This window comes from Amphibalanus amphitrite, unplaced genomic scaffold, assembly GCF_019059575.1.
Source record: "Amphibalanus amphitrite isolate SeventyFive unplaced genomic scaffold, NRLGWU_Aamphi_draft 001261F_arrow, whole genome shotgun sequence".
Taxonomy (NCBI): Eukaryota; Metazoa; Arthropoda; class Thecostraca; order Balanomorpha; family Balanidae; genus Amphibalanus; species Amphibalanus amphitrite.
In genome coordinates, this window is record NW_024882754.1 from 168,264 (window position 1) to 182,108 (window position 13,845).

Here is a 13,845-nt window from a genome sequence, read left to right on the forward strand (position 1 = left end):
TATCACCGGATAGCACAATTCATGATGAAGCTGTTTCTGCTATCATGGTAGCTTTTTAATGAATGGTTTCTGAGTTTAATGAGTTAGAACAGGAGCCCTGCATGTGTATCGTTCTCACGATAGTATTTCATAAAGAAGTTGGAAAATGTCAAAATGGATAAAAATGGATATGACGAATAGGGCATGGCTGAACTCTCCGCACATTTCTGAACATAAGCGAGCAAGTTTCAGCTGCCACTTTTTGCCTATTTGCCGTCAATTCAGCTTTGAACATGTCTAGTCGGCCGCCCGGCGTGACCTGACCAAGGTCGGGGGCGGCGCGGCCGGACAGGCTCCAGCCTAATTACCTATCTCAAGCACACGGAATCGTGATTTCATGCACTCCTTGCAAGGTCCGATGCTTCACTTTTGCATTATTGGCCTTACGTGACGTCATTTATGACGTCACTAGGGTAATAAGAGTTTTTCGTCAATAACTCCCGATCAAATTGAGCTAGCGAGTCGGGAAAGCCACCAATGGACTCAGGAAGACCTGCCGAATCGAATGATATGCAACATGACCTCCTTCGACCAACTTCGTGATCTGGGGGGCTCTAACCTGACCTTGACCCGAGGTCAACACCTTAAGTTGACTTCAGCCGAACAAAAAGTATACCATTCGACGCACCTGAGCGAGGCGAACACGATGATGCCAAAATTGCGGCTCTGCGGCATTTTTTTTCGCGAAGTTATTAATAAAAAACGAATCCGTGCCTTGGGCCACTTGACCTGACCTCAGAGGTCACAGGTTAACCTGAGACCTTAAAATCGGATACCAGTTGCTGCGTCTCCTAACGGCACACACGCTCGTTTTTTTTCCGCGAGGCTCTAGCTTCATCAGGGGCGAAACAGCGACGGGGGTCGTGCCCCCCCCCCCTTTCGGCCGGCGCGTATTTTGAAAACCAATAGGTCCGGCGAGGGGAAAATGTCAGTTTTGGAACCAGATAACCATTTTCAGTGGATCCGAGCGGCGCTGGGATTAAATTCGCGCTTAACTGGTATTCGGCCACACTGTGCACTGACCGGGTCGACCCATCGCGTCCCATTGCGCCTCTCAGGCTGCTCTCTGCGGTGTATTGGACGGGCTCGTCCGTTCCATACCAGCACCCATTGCCTCTGTGTAATGGGGCGTGAGCCAGACAGCGTAAAAACGCTGGCGGCACTGACTGAGCGTCCGTCGCGGCGAGGCACGTCGGGAACACCGCCACTAAAAACACTGCTCAGTGACGGGGCGGGGAGACGCGACTCACGCGCGCGGGGCGGGGTCAGGTCAAGGTGGGGAGGTCGCCGCGCGGCGGAAGGCGGGCTCGCCGCAGCCTCCGAGTCGGGTGCTAATGGGCCGAGGGTCGGGACGGAGCAGTCTGAGGCCGAGTCGGGCGGGTTTACGACTTGTTGTTAGAGCTCCGGCTGAAGGGCGTTTCAGGAAGGCCGTAAATTATGTTATACGGCACGCAAATGTGGGCCACAGCTGGGCGGAGAGCAGGCAGTTCCTTCTTATCTGCCCGATTATCGATGCAAGAACATATCATTAGGGTGAGATCTTGTACTTCTAAACGGATGAGTGGAGACCGAACACCATAATCTGCTCAACCACCGTCGTATTTAAGCCAGTCACCACATATATCTATAGTCGTTACCGGTACCCTCATTCAGTCGTGTTGCAACACCTCAGTGAGATCGATTGCCTGTTCGGTTGAATCTTAACGGATGCTGTGCCAGAGTTGTTGTTTAGGTTTTTGAGCCGCGCCAAGAAAAAAGTTCCAGACGGAATCACAAATCTTTCAAATGCATGGCTGCTTCTTTTGCTTTCCAACTGCCATAAACCTGACACATCGCCCGTAAATCAACACAATGGGTCCTGGGAACATTTCGAAAACCCGGATACAATGCACGCCTAAATTAGTGCATGTTTATTGTCCGCAAGTGTTGATTGTTAATTTTTATTCAGTGTCAACTGTACGACATTTACGTGTCCCCTCGAAACGGCGAACATCAATGCTTTATTTAGGCTGCATCAAACCATCAAAACTACGCGAAGTTGAGCAAAAAGTGACATTGGGTGTGTCTGATCTTTCAATTAAAACTAAAGCAACGGTTCGTTATTCCTAGATCAAGCGTGGCTGAAGTTTTTCAGCATTGTGATCTACTGTAGCTGTTGCTATTTTGTGATCCATACTCGTAAAAACGTGTGTGTCATGAGCCTGCATGTTCTGGTTCGAAGTACGAGCCATGTGTTGTGACATGCCGTTGGCGGCGGCGTTTCAAATACCATCAGGTCAACTGAGTCGCCTTCTGAGCGGACACGACCACAGTTTACTCCTCACCCGGCCGGCGGCGGATATAAACAGACAGGGCCTGTCACCGCCGCGGTCCACTGTCTACCCTCCACTTCTGCCGGACCACAGACAGCCGTAGATACGGATAGAGGACGTAAATACGGACAGAAAGTCGTAGGTACGGACAGATAGCCGTGCATACGCCGATAGCCGTCCATGAGCGGGGTGACGATTTGCGAAACGTCGAGCTGTGGCTTCGAGTTGGTGTCGCATCCACTTTTTTAACCTTGCACACTCTTGCCATTTGCCACCTTCCAACATAAGGAAATCGCTTGGCAATTGTAACTTCTCTGACAGCAGGGAGACGAAAGCAGCCGTCTTAGACGTGCCGGATGGGTCGAAACCCTACTTGGTTATGGAGGCCCTGAGGGCTTTTACGAAGCGCTGCGCGAAATGTGTTTGTCTTAACGCTGGTTATTTGAATACATGAACCACATGAACATTTTTGGTCTATTAGTCCATCTCTGTTCCTTCATGGTCGAGCCCGGAACTTTTTGAACGCCCATCGTATTTCCGGCTTTCCGACGTCACTTTGACTCATACCGCGCTGGTTTTCCCTCGGTGGTATACCCTTTTATGACCCACGCATCAGTAATGCCGCTGTGTCACGGCTGAACAGGCATACGGAAGCTGAATCCATTTGCCGCTGCCGCAGACTGCGATAACAATTGATGGAGCTATGCCTCTAAATAGAGCATAAACTATGGCTTCCGGTTCACGTCTCGTAACCACATCACATCATTCTTACAGCCGTTGCGGCCGGTGTGAAACCACGGAGCATCACTACACCGAGCGCTGTAACTTATACCCTTCACACATTTAGTCGAAACCACATACGGCTGTTCGGCAGAACCCTTCCCCACCACCGACTGACCCTGGCGTCCCCCAGCTCACCCCCGTCCCCGCCCTGTCTGTGTCTCCAGTTCTCGGACCTGCTGCTGCTCTGTTCGCCGCGTCTCATCAACAACCGCATCATCTCGGGGCCGGCGTACCGGCTGCGCGCCAAGTTCGCCATCGAGGGACTCGAGGTGCTCGAGGGAGACAACCTGGAGACGGGCAACACCTTCTACGTCCACGGCGGCCAGAAGAACGTCGAGCTGTACACGCAGTGAGTGGTCGCGGTCTCTGTTCACCAGACCCTCTCCATTGGTACCAGCCCCTCATTGCCTGTAACGTCGAGCTGTACACACAGTGAGTGGTCGCGGTCTCTGTTCACCAGACCCTCTCCATTGGTACCAGCCCCTCATTGCCTGTAACGTCGAGCTGTACACACAGTGAGTGGTCGTGGTCTCTGTTCACCAGACCCTCCCTATTGGTACCAGCCCCTCATTGCCTGTAACGTCGAGCTGTACACACAGTGAGTGGTCGCGGTCTCTGTTCACCAGACCCTCTCCATTGGTACCAGCCCCTCATTGCCTGTAACGTCGAGCTGTACACACAGTGAGTGGTCGTGGTCTCTGTTCACCAGACCCTCTCCATTGGTACCAGCCCCTCATTGCCTGTAACGTCGAGCTGTACACACAGTGAGTGGTCGCGGTCTCTGTTCACCAGACCCTCTCTATTGGTACCAGCCCCTCATTGCCTGTAACGTCGAGCTGTACACACAGTGAGTGGTCGTGGTCTCTGTTCACCAGACCCTCTCCATTGGTACCAGCCCCTCATTGCCTGTAACGTCGAGCTGTACACACAGTGAGTGGTCGCGGTCTCTGTTCACCAGACCCTCTCCATTGGTACCAGCCCCTCATTGCCTGTAACGTCGAGCTGTACACACAGTGAGTGGTCGCGGTCTCTGTTCACCAGACCCTCTCCATTGGTACCAGCCCCTCATTGCCTGTAACGTCGAGGCAGATGGTGCGTCTCGTAACTACTTGGATTTTAGCATCGGCTGAACGGTAATGTCCGAGGGTTCCACAAAGTCCCTCAGTCCTCACCGGCACCCTCTCCGTCTACTCGTTCCGTTCGCTTTTCTCCCTCCCCAGTCCCCAGCCACCCCTCCTTCCCAGTCCGGTCACGTGCCTCCCTGTGGCCTCCCACCCTCTCCCCTCGTCGTGGGCTCGTTCCCCACTGAAGGATCCTCACCAACTCTTTCGTGGTTGTTATTAACAATCAGCATGTCGGGAGAACATGCATAACAAAATCGCGTGTGCACAAGTGTTAATTAAATGAGTGTGTCGAGAACGGGAAACTGCGGATGATTCAGAATATAAAGTAGAACTTGGAAAATGTGTACTTGAATTTCATTTGCATATCATTCATGGCGCGGTCGGTGGAAGAAAATGAAATGAACCCACCACAAAACACACAGAATCCTGTTCTAATTACTCTCACCGAACTGCAGTTTCGTGCTCTCCTGACGAGAGAAAACTCGACAGCAACACCACGGGCATGCCGCCCGACGGTAGCCTTGGATGCCAGTGACGAAGACTGGAGATTGTTTCTCTTTCAATGGGAAAGATACAAGACAGTCGCTGGACTTGTTAGAGAGGAAGCCATCAGACACGAGCTCCTATCGGCATGCAGCCCGGAGTTGGAAAGACAGTTGTTCCACTTGCGAGGAACAACTCTAAGTCAGTCGAATGAGGCCGATCTTCTCTCTCAGATAAAGGCGGTGGCAGTTCGTGGCCTGCATACTGCGGTTCATCGGAGCCAGTTCCACGCACTTCGACAGGCCCAAGGTGAGGATATCACGCATTTCGTAGCGCGGCTACGTTCCAAAGCCGCTCTCTGCGACTTCTCAGTAACTGCGCATAGACCTCACGCAGAAAGCACCGAGCCCGGCCCGATCAGTTACGAGGAGGACGTGCTACAGACGCAGATGGTTGTCGGTCTTTACAACCCAGAGCATCAAAGCCAAATTCTGTCGGCAGCCGATCGGTATCCGACATTCGCACAGAAATTCCAGGCCCTTCTCACGATGCAGGCTGCCGACGATAGCGAGAAGCAGCTTCAGACGGGCGTGTTGCCGACCAGCAGACAGGCAGCACCAGATATTGCGGCGGCTCATCGCTCTGCATATCAACAGCAGCGACACAAACCTGACAAGCCGCCCAATGCTGACAGCCAGGAGGAGCTCAGTCCGTGTCGCTGGTGCGGAGGGCGGCACAGGACGTCCGGCAACAAGTACCAGCACTCATCCTGCCCAGCACGTGGTAAGACTTGCACAAATTGTCAGAAGCGAAATCACTTCGCTCGTGCATGTCGGGCTGCCCAGCCAGTGAGTGCAAGCGCTGAGTCGTCCCTGGACGCGTTCGGAGACGGTATGGATGAGATATCAGCGCACGCTAACGTCTCCGGACCGGCTCAGTCAGCCAGCGCCCTGCCGTCTAGCACTACTGCCAGATCTACAGTCTCCCAGAGCAGTGCACAATCAGTGTCTCACATGGAGTGGAAAGATGGTCAGTTCACGACTTGCCAGCCAAAACGCCATCCAGAACTTCCAGTCACGCTCACCATCATGCAGGAAGCCCATTCCAGATTCGGGAAGCGTCTCACAGGGATCGAGCGCAGTAAAGTCGACCACGGCGTGCGCGTCACAGCGTGCGCTGACACTGGAGCCATGACCTGCTCTGGGGGGATGGAGATTTTGAAACTCCTGCGCTGTCCGGAACACCTTCTCCTGAAGACCTCACACCGCATCATTGGCGTAACGGGCACACGATTGGAGGTGATAGGCTCACTTCTGCTGAGGATTGAGGCCAAAGGACGAGTCACTAGACAAGTAGTGTACATCTCGCGCAACACGCACGGCCTCTATTTATCTGAAAGGGCCCTCAGAGACCTGGGAGTCGTGCCGGAACACTTCCCTTTGCCCGAAAACGGACCGGACGGATCTAAGGTTACGTCCCAGCGCACAGACCCAGATGAGGTCAACAAAGCACAGACCCACACAGCGCCCTGTGGGTGTCTGAAGAGGTCACCAGTGCCCGCGATCCCGGAGAAGATGCCGCTTCCAGCCGTCGAGGAAAACAGGGAGAAGTTAGAGCACTGGATCAGAGACCATTTTGCCAGCAGCGCATTCAATACCTGCGAGCACCAGCCACTCCAGGAGATGACGGGCACACCACTAGATATCCAGTTCAAGGCCGATGCAACACCGACGGCTGTTCATACGCCCATTCCAGTCCCCCACCACTGGAAAAGACAGGTAAAGGCCGGTCTGGACCAAGACGTACGTCTTGGCATAATTGAGCCGGTGCCACAGGGAACCCCGACACGCTGGTGTTCGAGGATGGTGGTCGCAGCGAAAAAGGATGGCTCTCCTCGTCGGACAGTAGACCTCCAGCGGGTGAACGAGGCCACCCTCCGAGAGACTCACCATACGCCCAGTCCCTTCAATCTCGTCGCTAGCGTGCCACCCGGGACAAAGAAGACTACCCTGGACGCATGGAATGGCTACCATAGCCTATCACTGGCCGAGAACGCGAGAGAAGCGACAACCTTCATAACTGAGTGGGGAAGGTATCGCTACAAGCGCGCACCTCAGGGATTTCACGCCTCCGGTGACGGCTATACACGCCGCATGGATGACATCACTGCAGGGACGGAGCGTCTTAGAAGGTGTGTCGACGACTCTTTGCTCTGGGACGGATCACTGGAGGAGGCCTTTTGGCACACCGTGCACTACATCACGCTCTGTGGGGAACACGGCGTCGTGTTCAACCCTTCTAAATTCTCTTTCGGGGCGGACACCGTTGACTTCGCCGGTTTCACAGTCACTGCTGACGGGTACAAACCAACGGGACGGCTTCTCGACGCCATCCGTAACTTTCCGACACCATCCAACCTCACAGGAGTCAGAAGCTGGTTCGGGCTGGTTAACCAAGTCTCCTACGCGTTTGCCCAGTCTGAGGTCATGTCACCCTTCAGAGAACTGCTCAAAACTAAAGGCAACAGCAAGTTTTACTGGGACGAGACTCTTGACCGACTGTTCCAGCAATCCAAAGATACCATTGCCAAGCGCGTGGCTGAAGGTGTGCGAGCATTTGAGATTGATCGGCCAACCTGCCTCTCAACAGACTGGAGCAGACATGGACTCGGCTTCATCCTCCAGCAAAAACACTGCCAGTGTGGCATGGAAAAGGCACCATACTGTGGGCCAGATCACTGGAAACTCGTATTCGCCGGGAGTCGCTTCACCACAGATGCCGAGTCTCGGTATGCCCCAGTGGAGGGAGAGGCTCTCGCTCTCGTCTACGGACTTCAGCAGTGTCGCATGTTTGTACTGGGATGTCCGAATCTCACCGTAGCAGTTGATCATAAGCCACTGGTAAAACTATTCTCAGACCAGTCGCTGGAGAACATAAAAAACCCACGGCTGTTCAGCTTGAAGGAGAAAACGCTCATGTACCGCTTCACAATCAAGCACGTCCCGGGGAAAGAGCATGTGGGTCCAGATGCTGCTTCCAGATATCCAGCCTCCAGCAGTGCAGCCACGCCCACACAGCTGAACGACTCGCTGAGCGGCTTTGCAGTCATGAGAGCTGAGCCGGCCCACACAGATACTGAACACGCACGAAGCATCCATGAAGCCATGGTGGCCGTTGCTGAGCTGGCAGCCTCCTCGGCCGGCTCGGACGGATTTCGAGCGATCACTTGGGAGCTGGTGAAGGAGGAGTGCATGGTAGACGCCACCAGCATCGACCTAGCGGCAATGATCTGCCGCGGCTTCCCCGAGACGCGTTCCGACGTCCCGGACCACCTCAAAGTCTTCTGGCCGATGAGACACGACCTGCATGAGCTCGAAGGCGTCCCATTCCACGGCCAGAAAATGTACATTCCACAGTCACTTCGAGTGGAATTACTGGAATGTCTTCACTCAGCTCATCAGGGCGAAGTGAGCATGAAAAACAGCGCTCGGAACCGATTTTTCTGGCCTGGGATGGATGCAGCAATAACACAGAAGCGAGCACAGTGTAAAACATGCCAAAGGATGGCCCCGTCACAGCCAAGCGAACCAGCGCTGGAACCGCCGTGCCCCGATTTTCCCTTCGAGATAGTCTGCACAGACTACTTCCAGCTGGCAGGCTACTTCTACCTGGTGTACGTGGACCGCTATTCAGGATGGTTGAACATCAGTCAAATGTCAGATGGCAAGATCTCGACCCTGGTCTCCGAGCTACGCAAGTATTTTGCGCACTGGGGCGTACCCGCCACCATTGAGTCTGACGGTGGACCGCCATTTAACAGCGAGGAATTCAAACAATTCCTCCAACAGTGGGGCATCAAGCACAGGCTCTCCTCTGCGCATTACCCCCAGAGCAATGGCCGTGCCGAAGTCGCTGTCAAAGCAGCGAAACGGCTTCTACAAGACAACACGAGCAGGTGCGGCCAGCTCAACACGGATCAAGTGACACGAGCGCTTCTTCAGTTCCGTAACACACCTGGGCGCGACGGTACGCGCGAGTCACCAGCACAGATCCTCTTCGGACGGCAGCTACGTGATGGACTCCCGACGCCGCACTTTGTTCGTCCCGAATGGGGGAAATTGAGGGAGCTCCGGGAACGTGGGTACGCTCAGCTGCACGGAAAGAACATCGACAAACGCTGCCTTGAGCCACTTGGCGTTGGGGACATAGTACAAGTACAGAACCAGCAAGGATCTCAGCCGACTCGCTGGGACCGCACCGGTATGGTCGTAGAAACACTGGGTAACCGTCAATACAGCGTCAAGATGCATGGCAGTGGCCGGCTCACCCTGCGAAACCGCCGCTTCCTCAGGAAGATACAGTCTCTGAACCCTGCCAATCATCAACCAATGAACCACACCACGGTCTACCAACGAGATCGCCCGCTCCTGCGCCCCAATGGACCGTCCGGAGCCCCCGTCCCGCCGGTCTTCAGTGCTGCGTCGGCGCCGGCCCCGGCGCCATTGCAGCCCGCCACCATCCATAGGCCGATTCCAGCATCAACAGCAAAGGCGACTGCCCGTGCGCCTCGGGCTGCCTCCTTAGCCCCACCATCAGTCATCCCACCAGCCAGCACTGATCCAGGGCAGCCGCTTGTCCAGCTACAAGCACCTTCGGCAGTTCAGCAAGATCCGCCACGCCGGAGCACACGGACGCGAGTCCCTACTAGGCGCCTGTCCATGACTCCACGTGGGCAGTCATACACAGAGATATCTGCCTGCTCCTCATCATTCAGATGGTGACATTTTCGACCACATACCCATGTCTGTGGTCGCGTTGGGGGGAGGACATGAAGGATCCTCACCAACTCTTTCGTGGTTGTTATTAACAATCAGCATGTCGGGAGAACATGCATAACAAAATCGCGTGTGCACAAGTGTTAATTAAATGAGTGTGTCGAGAACGGGAAACTGCGGATGATTCAGAATATAAAGTAGAACTTGGAAAATGTGTACTTGAATTTCATTTGCATATCATTCACCCACCACCCTCGTCTGCCGTCAGACGCTCTCTCACCCTCCTCCCCTCCGCGGACCGCGGACCGCCCGCAGTCCGTTTTTGCCGACCGTGCCGCCGCACTGCACAATGTGCACATATCCGACACATTGGAGAGGCTGGGAATGAGTCCAGTCCAGTCATGATGTCCGACGACGAGAGAGAGCCAACGCCTCCTGGCGACCCGCTATTTGCTGCATCATACTTTTAGTCCCATGACGGCGTTCCGATTACACGCCCTCTCTATTCATCAGGGACGTGTTTTACCAGCTCTCAGTCACACTGTTCTACAAAATGGGCGTGTCGCCAGAGGCCCCTGACATGGACAATACGCCTGTCGGTGTGCCTGGGGGCGAAATTGGTATCGATCGGCTCAGCCGCGCCGTACCATCCACACACTGACACGTAAACGGAGGGAGTGGGTGGGCTAGGGCGGAATATCACTAGAACGCTACAATGGATGAACAAAACGTTCCCGGCTGACTCGTAGCCTGGGACTACCCGACCAGTGACCACTTGGGAGCCCGTCCTGTGAGGTGCCGCAGCAGCTGCCCGTTTTATCCCATGTAGCCGCGCGTCTAACCAGGGTGTGGCCGGCTGTCACCCACTATCACCCGCTGTCACCCGCCAGTCGTCACCCGCGGGGGGGGGGGGGTGAGGGGGCAGTGGGACTGTGACGTCACGCCGCCGATGATGTGAGAGGCGGGGACAGGTGCTGACGGCCCCCGATAGTGGCACCGCCTCCGGAACGGACCACTGATCGACTTCAGCTGGCGAGCGCGGCCGGTCAGCTCCCTTATTATCGCTTTTTTATTCTGCAGAACAAAAAATCCACGAGCTAGAAATTGTTCATTGTAGAACACGTAAAGCAGGCTTCATGAGCTGGATAAGCCGCACGTTTGTAGATAATCACCAGATGAACGGTTCAACCTCGAAAAATACTGTCGACACGAAAACATTTCAAATAATTCCAGGCCCTTGCACATGTGATCCATTAATTGCGGAACCATAACTTCCCCTACCACCTGAACCAAAGCATGGTTCTTTGCGTTTCTATTAGAGTCGAGTACGCCAGGCTCAGTCACGTTGGCAGGCCTGCACGCACTGTGAAACCGAATTCAAAGGGGTCACGTCTGTGAAATGAATACAGGACACGCACCATAACGGTTCCCTGGCCGGAGTGCGTGAACTGGGCCATCCATGTGTGACGTCTGTCAGACACGTGAATCTATCTGCACGGAACATAAAATCCCTCCACATAACTGATCACCCGACGGGGCGCGACACGCGTCACACACGTTCCATTATCCCACGCCCGTCCCACGCCCAGGGACTCGGGCTAGCTCCTGTCGGAGAGCGCCGCCCAGGCCGGGCCGCCGCTCCGCAGGGGCGCGGCTCAGGGCGCGCCGGGCCATCGCTCCCCGATGGATGGAGCCGTGTCGAACCGTCGTGGTGAGCGGTGTTTACCCAGCGATCGGTCTTCGCCTCACGCCCGCGAGCTGTCCCCTGATGACGAATGACGTCTGTCCAGCAGCCAAATGCCCGATTTTTCAGCTGTCGGGAGCTTTGTCAGTGAATGGCTTTCCTGTGACATCAATCTGCCGCATCAGTCGTGGCGGATTTAAGACGACTCGTGTTTTGGCAGGCACGAATGTGTCACACATGACCCAAACTACCTCGGTGGCAACAGCAGCAGGCCAGCCGCCGTGGTACCGGACCAGACTGGCCGCCTACTGCCCACTGTCACCGCTGACCTCTCCCCTCCCTCGCGCAGGACGGCAGACGAGAAGGCCGAGTGGCTGGAGGCGCTCTGCTCGGTAGTGACCAGCTTCTATCAGCGGCGCGCCTCGCTCAAAGCCGAGCCACAGGGCTTCGAGGAGCTGGGCCGCAAGGCGCCCGTGATGCTGCGTCAGGAGGGCGTCTCGCGCTGCATGGACTGCGAGAGCCAGTTCGGCATGATGCGCCGCAAGCACGGCTGCCACGCCTGCGGCATCGTGAGTCCGGGACGTGGGGAACCGAGGTGGTGCTAGAGGCACTTCAAGAGGCTGGGTGTGCTAGCAACTCACAGCTTGGGCATCACGGCTTAGCTGTTTGGCGAAATGTCTTTATAATCCGGAGCAGTCATATCATATATTGAAGACCCGCTTCTAACTCCCATAACTTTATTATCCCCTAACACCAGCATCAGACTCGCGGCCTGACAATGCCTAACAGCGCCACCTACCACCACAGTCCGTGGCCGTTTCCCTGACCACTCCACTGAACCCTCTGACCTCTCCAACAGGTGGTCTGCAGCAAGTGCTCGCCCAACAAAGTGCCGCTGGCGTGCGAACAGAACAAGCCGGCGCGCGTCTGTAACCGGTGCCACGGCATCCTGACGGAGCGTGCGTCTGGGGACGGCGGCACTGCCTCGCCGAAGGTGGCCGACCGGCGCGCCAGTGTGCTCGACGTCACCTACACCCGCGGAAAGGGCGTGCTCGACGTGAGTGGTCCGCTGCGACTCTGGGCTGTTATTGGAATAGGAGTTCTCTCGATGTGGTAGCAATGGGTTGTAAGCCGGCCTGATACTGCTAAACTTGTGGCCGTTGATAACGAACCAGGCCTCTTCACAGTGTGTTCATTTCAATCAAATATGACGATATTCACTACTGTTCTCGCCTCGGTGCATCACAACACCATCTCGCCCAGTCCCGCCGCCTCGGATCCGTCTGACTGCGCCGTCCCGCGCTCCCAGGTGCCGGCCAGCGCCGACAGCCTGCTGAGCGGCTTCCTGCTGCTGCGCGGCCGCAAGGCCTGGTGGCGGCGCTGGTTCTGCCTGCGCGCCGACTTCGTGCTCTACTCGTACCCGAGCGGCGAGTCGGACCGGGCGCTGACGGCCACCCCGGTGCCGGGCTTCTGCGTCACCTGGAGCGGCGCCGGCGGCAAACCCGAACAGGCCGTGGTCGACAAGGACCGCGAGCGCACCTTCAAGCTCAGCCACGCACGCAAGAGCTACGTATTCCTCGGCGAGAGCAAGGAGGACGTGGCCAGGTGGGTGCCCAGCCCAGTCGTCACACAGCTGGTTGGGGCGGTCAGCTCAACTATTAAAGTCATTGCAGTTAATTCATTTGGTTATCCGTCCATAGGGCTTTCATTGGTTGCCATTCATTAATTGCTCGACTTGAGATATTTTGACATATATTGAAGGTGAATTAGAGCATTCATTCATTGGTCTATTCATCGCAGTGCTGTGGCAGCCCTTTTTAACCATTGCAGGACATACCGCCCGGCCGCTTACCGATCCTACTGCCCCCCCCCCCCCCCCCGCAGGTGGGTGGCGGCGCTCCAGAAGGCCTCCCGCGCCGAGGCGCTGCCCCGGACACCCTCGGAAGTCTGACCAGCGGCTCCCGAGGGCCCGCCGTCCTCCCTCCCAGCCCAGCCGGCCTGCGCACAGCGGTGACCCGCGGTCACGTGACAGTGATGTGTAACCTCCGGTCAGGTCACCAGGACTCTGAGATGGACCGCTGCTGTTAGTCGAGTGAGCCGCGCCCCTCACTCTGTGGAGGCGAAATGGGTTTGTGGCTGGAGGCGTCGGCCCGCGTTCAGGAAGGCACGTCTACGTTACGGTGTTGTGTTACAAATGGTGTGAGATCTGCGCAGTGTGACACTGGGGGCTGCGGCCCTTGTGACGTTTTGGTTTGTTCTGAAGACTGGCGAGTGTATGGTCCGGTCAGTGCGCCCAGAAAGTGCAGGGATCGGAATGACGACGGACGCCGCCTAGCACTGAGGCAGCTGCCGCCAGCTCCCCTGTCGCGTTTGACACGCTATTCTGTGATTTTCGGTAAGAGTGTATTGCGTTGTGAGAAGTGACAAACATGTATTAGGTCCGGCGCCCTGTGGCGCGGATGGCGTGAGATGACTTTCAAGTAGTTGTTAGCGCGGTGTCGTATTCGACAGACCCAATACAAGAAGGCCCTGGCCCGATGCCGTGCTGGATAGTGTTGTGTACACACAAAACATCAACTCTGTGCTGGCGCTGCAACTTTTCGAGGTATCCCAGCAGGTTTTGCAAAGCCGACCTGCAGTATCAT

The 13,845-nt window shown here is 55.8% G+C and overlaps 1 protein-coding gene across 1 annotated transcript in view; it reads left to right on the forward strand.

Moving 5' to 3' along the window:
- The window catches only part of LOC122371594 (FYVE, RhoGEF and PH domain-containing protein 4-like), a 63,268-nt gene extending 49,518 nt beyond the window's left edge, over positions 1 to 13,750 (forward strand). The window contains exons 8-12 of the mRNA XM_043348014.1: positions 3,299 to 3,483; positions 11,550 to 11,769; positions 12,060 to 12,257; positions 12,510 to 12,805; positions 13,085 to 13,750. Of these exons, the coding sequence (XP_043203949.1) occupies positions 3,299 to 3,483; positions 11,550 to 11,769; positions 12,060 to 12,257; positions 12,510 to 12,805; positions 13,085 to 13,151 (966 nt within the window). The 3' untranslated portion in view covers positions 13,152 to 13,750. The remainder of the gene's footprint in view (positions 1 to 3,298; positions 3,484 to 11,549; positions 11,770 to 12,059; positions 12,258 to 12,509; positions 12,806 to 13,084) is intronic.
- The last annotated feature ends 95 nt before the right edge of the window (positions 13,751 to 13,845 follow it).